The sequence below is a fragment of the Diospyros lotus genome, chromosome 9 (genome assembly GCF_014633365.1).
Source record: "Diospyros lotus cultivar Yz01 chromosome 9, ASM1463336v1, whole genome shotgun sequence".
Taxonomy (NCBI): domain Eukaryota; kingdom Viridiplantae; phylum Streptophyta; class Magnoliopsida; order Ericales; family Ebenaceae; genus Diospyros; species Diospyros lotus.
In genome coordinates, this window is record NC_068346.1 from 14,498,653 (window position 1) to 14,509,249 (window position 10,597).

At 32.6% G+C, this 10,597-nt stretch overlaps 1 protein-coding gene across 8 annotated transcripts in view; it reads right to left on the reverse strand.

The window, feature by feature from the left end:
- LOC127809551 (protein SIEVE ELEMENT OCCLUSION B-like) overlaps positions 1-8,078 on the reverse strand; it is a 31,400-nt gene extending 23,322 nt beyond the window's left edge. For 5 of the 8 annotated variants that reach the window (XR_008025136.1, XR_008025137.1, XR_008025134.1 and 2 more), the window contains exons 1-9: positions 5,385-5,623; positions 5,168-5,269; positions 4,294-4,700; positions 3,999-4,183; positions 3,409-3,536; positions 2,775-3,257; positions 1,840-2,511; positions 1,207-1,689; positions 348-945 (exon numbers count right to left, since the gene is read on the reverse strand). Coding sequence is in view for 3 of the 8 variants with exons in the window: in XM_052348419.1 (XP_052204379.1) it covers positions 439-945; positions 1,207-1,689; positions 1,840-2,511; positions 2,775-3,257; positions 3,409-3,536; positions 3,999-4,183; positions 4,294-4,700; positions 5,168-5,269; positions 5,385-5,531 (3,114 nt within the window). In the remaining 5 variants the exon portion in view is untranslated. Of the gene's footprint in view, positions 1-190; positions 946-1,206; positions 1,690-1,839; positions 2,512-2,774; positions 3,258-3,408; positions 3,537-3,998; positions 4,184-4,293; positions 4,701-5,167; positions 5,270-5,384; positions 5,624-7,798 lie in introns of those variants that run through there. The other 3 variants (XM_052348421.1, XM_052348418.1, XM_052348419.1) reach the window with 3 other exon arrangements.
- Between the last annotated feature and the right edge of the window lie 2,519 nt (positions 8,079-10,597).

The window sequence follows — 10,597 nt, forward strand, 5'->3', positions numbered from 1 at the left end:
AAAAAATAAATGAACTGAACCAACAATTTCAGTTAGACCGTTGCACACTCCTAATTATAAATGACAGCACAAACAGATATGAAATTTTAAATTTAAATCTCGTAAACCTCATTTGTTATCCCCACTTAACTCAGAAAATAATGAAGAGGAATACGGATGTTTATCAATTCTCCACCCCACAAATATAGAATGAGCACAAGAACGACTGAACCTTTATTATTGAAGACTATCGAAACATTATTACAACAGATCTACCATGGAAAGAAGGGGCATATATAAGTATAAACAAAACTGAAAGATCGACTATAGGTCTAAAAAAAAACGAAAAAAAAAAAAAAGAAACGTACCGGAAGCCTTCACTTCATGTTAATTTTCGTCACGGATAGAAGGCAATTCGCACTCTTAGTTTAGCTGTGCTCTGGGTTACTATCACCACTTTCACAGATAGCCCTTTGTAATGAGTGCATCTACAAGATCAACACGCTGTTTGCTGCTCCCTTTCCATCGATCAGCATAGCTATTTAAGAAATCAGGAATGGTTTTACCATGGGCTTTGGGCAACTTAGGGCTTCGACCACGGCAAACCGCAGCCCATCCCTCACCGCTCGTGTCAAAGCTCAGAAGCGTCTCGATGTCCTTCATTGTGGTTTCATCTACCATAGACTCACCAGTATCCATCTTCTTTTGCCAGAGCCCTTGCAGGGTATCCCAAAATGCCGACAGGAACTTCTTTAACCCGAATGCATACAAAGTTTCCTCATTAAATTCCACCCGCTCGTTAATTATTTCCTCGTGGGCTTCCCAATCCATGTTGTTTTTTCCCAAATACACTGTGACGTAGTCCATTCTAGTGGCCTTTGCAACTTTATACACAGCGTCTAAAAATTCCTGGATCCAATCTGCATCATCCCCTCCGAATAAGAAAATGTACTTTTTCGCGTCAATCTGAAAAGCCAAAAAACCACTCTCGCGTGAACATTTTGTAATATTAATTTGGTAGATAATAATAAGTGTCATCCACATTCAGGGACGTTAAATAGATTATATAAACCAAAAGATTTCGTCAGAAAGGAGTGAACCTAACAGTTTCCGAATTGCCAGTATTCATTTAGACAAATATCTATCTTTGAGGGGCCAATTGCAAGAGAATATGTAAATACATATATATATATATATATAGAGAGAGAGAGAGAGAGTCAAACATACCCATTCAGTGAGAAATGGATCCATGGTATCTTGCAGCAGTTGAATCGTGGTCCCTTTCCAGACTTGTTCCAACTTGTTCTCCGTGCTATCAGATTCTGATACAAAAACAGACTTTTCCCATATCCAAAATGTTTTGACATCATCAGCTTTCACAAAGTCTCCGTGTGGGTCTAGTACCACAAGCAATGACTTTCCCGTGAAGTTCCAAATCTCCTTGACGTACTTGATGACAGCTTTGTCAAGCTTGGAAGGGTCACTAATAGAGTACCATGGCATTGACTTTTGAATTTCCTTGAACTTCTTTTCCATCTCTTCATTCCACGAGGTTGATTCATCCACGATGGGAATCCACACAATCTCATACAAAGTCGATCTATTCTTGTACTTATCACCGAGATTGGAATATTCATCTTCCGAGGTGTGCTCTAAGCTTGAAATGTATAACATCGCATATCTGCCACTCAGCTTGTTGTAGAGGTCTTCCTGTGCACAGAGCAACCACACTGATCCAGTAAGTAGCATTTACGACATGTAACACTTTGGAAATTATTTTCTGGGACGTTAAAGTTCCAATACATGTACAGTTATACGCTGCAGTTGTCTAAAATGGAAAATAATTTTATATGAGCAAACCTCTGCATTAGTAGAAGGATTATAGAGTGGCGCCTGATTGTCCTTGGAGGAAACTAGAGCGCTGAGGATCTCCACATTGTCGGTTTTTGTTTTCCCGAATAGCTTCTTGAGTTTCTCAAAATTTTCACTGACAACAGTGCTGTCTACAGCAATTGGTGTGGCAATGAAGGTTGAGAAGCTATTCATGAGTGCATCTACAACATCAAGATGCTGTTTGCTGCTCCCTATCCATTGATCAGCATAGCTATTTAAGAAATCCGGAATGGTTTTACCATGGGCTTTGGGCAACTTAGGGCTTCGACCACGACAAACCGCAGCCCATCCCTCACCGCTCATGTCAAAGCTCAGAAGCGTCTCGATGTCCTTCATTGTGGTTTCATCTACCATAGACTCGCCAGTATCCATCTTCTTTTGCCAGATCCCTTGCAGGGTATCCCAAAATGCCGACAAGGACTTCTTTGACCCGAATGCATACAATGTTTCCTCATTAAATTCCACCTGCTCGTTAAGAATTTCCTCGTGGGCTTCCCAATTCATGATGTTTTTTCCCACATACGCTGTGACGTAGTCAATTCTAGTGGCCTTTGCAACTTTATACACAGCGTCTAAAAATTCCTGAATCCAATTTGCATCATCCCCTCCGAATAAGAAAATGTACTTTTTCACGTCAATCTGAAAAGCCAAAAAACCACTCTCGCGTGAACATTTTGTAATATTAATGTGGTAGATAATAATAAGTGTCATCCACATTCAGGGACGTGAAATAGATTATATAAACCAAAAGATTTCGTCAGAAAGGAGTGAACCTAACAGTTTCCGAATTGCCAGTATTCATTTAGACAAATATCTATCTTTGAGGGACCAATTGCAAGAGAATATGTAAATACATATATATATATATATATAGAGAGAGAGAGAGAGAGAGTCAAACATACCCATTCAGTGAGAAATGGATCCATGGTATCTTGCAGCAGTTGAATCGTGGTCCCTTTCCAGACTTGTTCCAACTTGTTCTCCGTGCTTTCAGATTCTAATACAAAAACAGACTTTTCCCATATCCAAAATGTTTTGACATCATCAGCTTTCACAAAGTCTCCGTGTGGGTCTAGTACCACAAGCAGTGACTTTCCGGTGAAATTCCAAATCGCCTTGATGTACTTGATGACAGCTTTGTCAAGCTTGGAAGGGTCACTAATAGAGTACCATGGCATTGACTTTTGAATTTCCTTGAACTTCTTTTCCATCTCTTTATTCCATGAGGCTGATTCATCAACAATTGGAATCCATACGATCTCGTACAAAGTTGATCTGTTTTTGTACTTATCACCAAGATTGGAATATTCATCTTCCAAGGTGTGCTCTAAGCTTGAAATGTATAACATCACATATCTTCCACTCAGCTTGTTGTTGAGGTTTTCCTGTGCACAGAGCAACCACGCCGATTCAGTAAGTACCATTTTGACTTGCAAAACGTGGGAAATTATTTTCTGGGACCTTAAAGTTCCATATGCATGTACAGTTCTGTGCTGAAATTAGTCTGAAATGGATCATAATTTTATATGAGCAAACCTCTGCATTGGTAGAAGGATTATAGAGTGGCGCCTGATTGTCCTTGGAGGAAAATAGAGTGTTGAGGATCTCCACATTGTCAGTTTTTGTTTTCTCGAATAGCTTCTTGAGTTTCTTAAAATTTTCCTCTACAACAGACCATGATTCAATCCTAGGTTAGTTCCATAATGCATTCAATGCTGCTTTAAAATCTATATTGATGGGATAAAGACTCGCAAACAGAATTTTTATTATACAAGAATAAGTAAAACTATTAATTTAGTATTTTCTATATAAGAGTTCTAGAAAAATGTTATTCCTCATTCAAAGTTGAAATAAATGAAAATTTGTGACATCTAAAGCATATAAGGGAAACGCTACATAAAAAAAAAAAAATCTTAATAGCTAGAATTTTTCACTGATGTGTCAATTTTGAATTCTATTTATTTACAACAAATGATTAAACCATGCAGGTTAGTTGCATCAATTTATATATAGAACACTACTCTCTTGCGAATGATGAAACCGAATGTTAGCTGTATCAATTTTGGGCTAAGGTTCTCTATAAATTGCTGCTTCGTTTATACTAAAGAAGTGGGGGCTGTACTAACCAATTTTTTGAGTCCATTTATCCAAGTCCTCCTTCAGGTTGCTGCGCGTGTTTCCAATATTTTTCAATAGGTCAGAAAGTTTCTGGACCTCCGTTTGATCTGTTGGTTTAAACCTGAAAGGCATAAACCCGAAAGGCAGGAGCATTTCAAATTTTCTGGCCTCCATTTGATCTGCAGGTTTATACCTGAAAGGCAGCAGCATTTTAAATTTGTAACCTTTCCCTCTTGATTAGACTATGACATGAATTCTACCAAATTAATAATCAGAAAGATTGCTCAGTCGGTGAGAACATACTCCTTTTGCGTGCCCACTGTGTCCATCATCTGTGATGCACAAGCAACAATACCCAGGATGCTCAAACTCACAGCTTTCACCAAATAGTCTTTATAAACAGACTCAGATTGGATCTTGGCCTTAACAATGTCCTTGATAAGACCAAAGATGATCACAACAATTTTCATCAATTCCTCAAACTTTAGATTCAAAGGGTTCCGTTTTAGTATCTTTGGTGATAGTTGGAGGAATGCCACGGACTTGGCAAATGGGTTGCTTTTATTATAAAGCTGGGCAATCAAGCAGTATGAGCCATAGTTCACAGCAAAGGCTGCCAGGGTTATCACCGCCTTGGCTTCCCATGAGTAGCTTTCAAGTGATTGAAAAACTTTAATAGTGTTTGGAGCCCCTGAACACTTCCGAGAGAACTGTTACAATTCATAAGCATGGATGTCATTAATTTGGAGACAGCATGCAAGTCTATACAAACAGGAAGCACAAGAAAATTAAATTCCAATTTTACTCTCTTACTTAGGAACTTTTGACAACACTATCAGTTTTCATATATTCTATTTTTACCTTTTGTGTTTACTTCTTCTATAAAGAAAATAAAAAGTGAACAAAATATTTGGTAACATATAACATTTTATAAAAAAGCCAAAAATGAAATTATGAGAACATGCTTAATTAGTAACATCTCTCCATGCTAATTAAATTTTGTAATTAAGTATATGGAATAATTTATCTAATGTTATTTATATATAAACAATTTAGTTATAATAAACTATATTTAATGTGATTGTGAAATATTATATATACATATACATAAATCTATATACTTGAAGGGCTTGAAACCCAGCATCATACTTTCTTATCCTTGCTTTAATTGACATACCTCACAAGAAACCTTCTTTATTGCATCATAAGGCAAATTATCAAGCTTGCAAATCAAATCACCTTGGGAAACCGTGTCATCTTTTCCACTTACCCAAGTTCCCTGCACAAATAGTAACAGTTCATCAGCAACTTTAATTTGTTAAAGAATTTGCAACCCCAGTGCTTAGAAGTAAAAAAATGGTTCGCCACATATACATCAAATAAAGAGTTCATACATTAGCATGTTGAATGATATCCTCTACAACATCAAGAAGAGGTTGTACATCAAATTCCTTGCCATCTGGGTTGTGAATTGCCAGGATTTGTTTCATTAGTTCATCTTCATTCGGGACCATCTGTTCATTTACAGTTGCAGTATCCATGGAGGTTAGGAGCTGTGATGAGAGACAGATTAGATGTAGAGAGAAAAGTAAGAAGAAGAATGATCAATATAGAAAGTGGTGGCGTGCATTTGGTTTTCGAGGGAAACCCTTCTTAATTATAGATAAAAGAAAATGCAGACTAGTCTAGGTTAATAAATTAGATTGACTTGCAATGTAGACAACACCTAAGTCTTTCTTCTTTAATGTTTTATCCATCTGAATAATTAGCACCCTTGTTGCTCTTGTTGACTATCAATTAAAATATTATTAGTATAGAAAAACATCACACTCACATGGTGGCATAATTTCTTGCATGATATATTCATATGAGGAAAGGATAATATGTTTTTGGTAGTACCTTTCCTGAGATTAAGTGAAATAAAAAGCTGGTACTCATGTTTCTAGAAATTATGAAGACCTCTCCTGCCATTAACAACTCTTGTAAATTGAACATTTTTCACCAGATTTTTATACTCTCTCTCTCTCTCTCTTACATAAAATATATTTTGATAATAAGAACACATTTTAATCACAAAAATATAACAATAAACTAAAATATATGTTCTCTAAAATACAAATAAACTAAAAAATATATATTTACATAAATTTTTTTGCTTAACTAATTATATTTTCTACTATATATCTATGAATATATCTTCTAAAATACAAATAAAAACATAAAAATATATAAAAATAAAATGTAAATATATATATTCTCTAAACAAAATATACGAAAGATATTTAGCGAAGTACAACTATAAACAAAATATATATACATAAAGAAATTTCAAAAAATATAAATATACATAAAGATAAATATGTATCTATATATAAACCTGTTGAAGCAGATGGGTTTTATTCATCTACAGCTGATGGGGTAGAGAGGGGTATCAAGAAAGAAAAAGTGGGGTAGAGAGGGAGAAAGAGAGGGAAGTAATTGGCGCTAGTGGTGTCTTCGCCATTGAGAGAGATGAGGGCATTTTAGGTACTTTCAAAACAATAAAAGCAATTAACTAACGTAGGGGGCTAAGTGTTACAAGTTTTCTCAAACATTATGGGAGGTTCTTGTAATTTCCAGAAACACAAAGGTACTGCATGTAATTTTACTTAACCTCACAGGAGGTCTGTGTAATTATCTATATCTTTTTACCTGAATTTTTTATAGAAATCTGAACTGGATTGATTTAATAATAACATTTTTAAAATTGCATGACATTTATCTTGGTGGTTATTTATTATTGAGTGATATGATCGTTCTCATTACAAATTGTGTATGATTTTCTGTTGCTACATAATAAATTCACCAAAATGATGAGAAAAACTATTATATATAATTATGTATAATTGTCATAAAAATAACTAAAGATTAACATAGTATATGTGTATTTTTTTTCCTACGTAACATGGTATATATTTTCAAAACCCATATCTTGATATCATTCCAATAAAAAATGTAATCCTTCTCTTTTTTTTAATGTTGTCATATCTATGAACATGGATGGTGGGAAAACTTGAGTTTACTTAAATATAAAACGACTATATTTAAATAAACTACTATAAATTAAGGAGGCACACTCTGTATGTTCACGACAGACACATTTTGCAAAAGTCAATAACGGGCTGCCATGGAAAACCCCAGTTTTAATTGTCATTTCATTGACAATAGTTGCTTCTTCTATTTAAAATGACCTCACACATAAAGAATTGAGAGAGCAAGAAGAAGCGAGAGCAAAAGATGATAAGAGCTCAATTATTGATCATTTTCATATTCTTTCTTCTTTGATTTCTTCTTAATTCCTTAATTAATTCCACTGACCGGATATGTCTCTTCTTAATACTTTAATGAAACAAATGGTTGTCCTAGATAATAATTGATTCTTATTTCGTGTATCCCAGCCAAAACAATTCCCCAAGGCCTATTCCTCTCGGTCAATAAGGATCCGCCCAATATCCTTTGTTCTTTCTGGGCTATTAATTGATAGAAGTCATTGATGAAACAATAGTTGACTATTCGACAGTTCTCTCAATTTCAAAACAAAAGAAGAAAAAGGCTAAGAATATAAAAAAAAAAAAAAAAACACAGAAGAGAACAAGAGAAATTTATGCTCCTCCAACAAATGTTATCAAAATACATATAGTCTGTATCAGGTTTGGACCATGCCAGTTAACACCCGAACAAACAGAAAAACGGGAAAAGAAAAAATAAAAAATAATGAGATCGCAGCAACAACTTAACAAAAAACCAAAGGGAGATAAGAATCACTCACAAATCCGGGTATTGAGCGCGCGTCCAGTTTTGTCGAAGAATATAATTAGAAAAGAAGCTTATTATGCTCCCGCCGGCGAGGAACTGAGGCAAGCCTTCTCTTTCTCTTTGTTGCTGTTCTATTCTTCCGATTAGGAAGACATCAAGGGCCATCGCGAGGTTCATCGGCCAAACCTCGCCGTCGTCCGACCACCCATGGGTCGGCGGCGAGACCCAAGGGGCTCTACATTGACGCAATCGAGCACTGGTCCTTTTGCCTTCAGGCGTAAATGGAAGCTGGATTGGGGCTTAGCCCCAATTTGATTTCGTAACCCAAGCCGGAAAGCTGTTGACCCGATTGACCCAATTTGGGTCAAGGCGGGTTCACATGATCCATTATGTTAATTATGTCCAGGTTATTGGTTAAGAAGCATTTAGTAAAATTATTTTTTAAATAATATGTATTTATTGTATTTTATTTTATATTTAACTATTTTTTTGGTTGATTTTAAAATAAATATAGTTATTGCAATAAAGCTAACCAATAAAAAATATTTATGATGACACTAAGGTGCGTATAATATATTTTATTTTAATATTAAATATTTCTATTAATTAATAATGTATGCAATGTATTTTGAAGTATTTTATTAATTAATAAAAATATTTAAATATTAAAAATAAAATACATTAAATATACTTTAACCAGTGCTCGGGGCACTGGTGCAAATTCTAACTAAAAATGCTATTGATGGTTGAGATAAGTAGATTGAAAAGAAGAGTGAAAAGGTTAATAAGATAATTAAAGATAAATATAGTAATAAGACATGAGGGAATAGTTATACATTCTCATAGAAATAAGACCAAGCCTCGGTTAGAGAGGATAGGAATATTTAGGAGGAAGAGATTTGTTAAAAAAATAAGTTGCATTATCTTTGTTATTTTTAATTTATTTTTAATTTTTAATTTTTTTAAATAATAAAAATATTTGTATTTTGTCATTTTCAAAAATATATTTTTAAAAATAAAAAAAATTATAAAAGAAACTCAAAATAATAAGATTGTGTTCTCTTTACTTTTTAATTTTCAATTTTGAATTTTGAATTTTGAATTCATTTTTAATTTTCTGTTTTGATAGTATATTTTTAGAAAATTAAAAATGCATTCTCTTTAAAATTTTAAAAATAATATTTTATTCAATAAATTTGATTATTTAGTAAATTAAAAATATTTAATGTTAATATATTATTAAAAAAATATTTACATTTTAAAGTTAATGAATTTTGTAATTTTTTTTCTATTACAATAATAAAATATGAATAAATAAATGTATTTTAAATTTAGAGTTTGATTTGAATGAAAACACTCAAAACAACTTTTTGTTGTTTTAAATTTTCTTTACAATTTTTTTTTTTTAGAAATGCATTTTTAAAAATAATAAGGAGAGCATGTTTTCATTATTTTAGAAAATTAAAAACTAAAAATAACTTAAAAACGATAAAAAGAGAGCAAACTAAATTGTTGTTTTGATTATTTTTAACTAAAACAATTTCTAAGTCCAAAATATGGTTAACACAATCCATTTTTCATGTTTTAGCTTTAAAAAAGAAAAGGAAAAAAAACAAAACAAGAAACAAAATTTATTCTTAAATTTTAAAAATAAAATTTAATATATCTATATTATAATAAAAAATAAAAGATAATAGTATATTATACATATTATATATAATAATATTTAATATAAATTATCACTAAATATCAGCAATTTACTAATCAAATTTATTATTTTATTTTAATAATGAAATTTTATTAAAAAAGTCAATTTTATCATTTAATAATAAAATTTAATAAATAAAATATCATAAAATAATTTTTTCCAAAATTTTAAAATAAACACATTTTCTAATTTTCTATTTTAAGAAATAATTTTTTAAAATAACAAAAAGAACACTTTTTAATTTTTTAAAAATAGACTATCAAAAAAGAAAATTAAAATTAAATTTAAAACTCAAAACTAAAAATTAAAAACTCAAAGAAAACGTATGAGTGTTTAAGAGGAGGAATTGTAAAAGTTTTCCTTGATTAATTAAACTCAAATATAATGGGGTATTTATAAGTACAAACATGACTTTCAAAATTTAAGTACATGAATTTATTCATGAATTACACTAATGACATGAACAAAAAATAACCAATACATAGAAATATAATTAATAAACTAACATTGAACTTGCACACACATAAACTAAAATACATGCATCTAGAAAGTTCAAATTAATTTTAAATACTCCTCTTTAATTTGAAATTTTCTTCTTTACTACAAGACTTGCTCATAATAATTGCTGAAAATCTTCAAATTTGATGAGTGATTTTGTAAAAATGTCACAACTTGATCTTGCATCTTTACATGCTTAAGCTCCCTTCCTTTTTTGCAATACATTCTCTAATAAAATAGTACCTTGTATCAAAATGTTTGCTTTGATCATAAAAAACTAACGGCATGTTCTCTTTAGGCCCTGTTTGATTGGCCATTTTTTCTATGGAAATTGGCCATTTTCTACCTAAATTCCAGCTTTTAGAGTGTTTGATTGGTCAAATTTTCTATGAAAATAATTTTCTCACTTGGGGTCATGTGACCCTCTTTTCCCACTTTTGTTGGAAAATGAATTCCCATGGAAGGGCAGAGAATTTGTTTTCCAGGCAGAGCGTCAAAGTGTGTCTTGGAGAGGATGGACTAAAACTTAGTCTTTCCTCGACTTTGAGGGGCTGGCCGGCGACGGGAGTCAGAGGTGGGGCGGCAGCCTTCTTGTAAGAGCGGAAG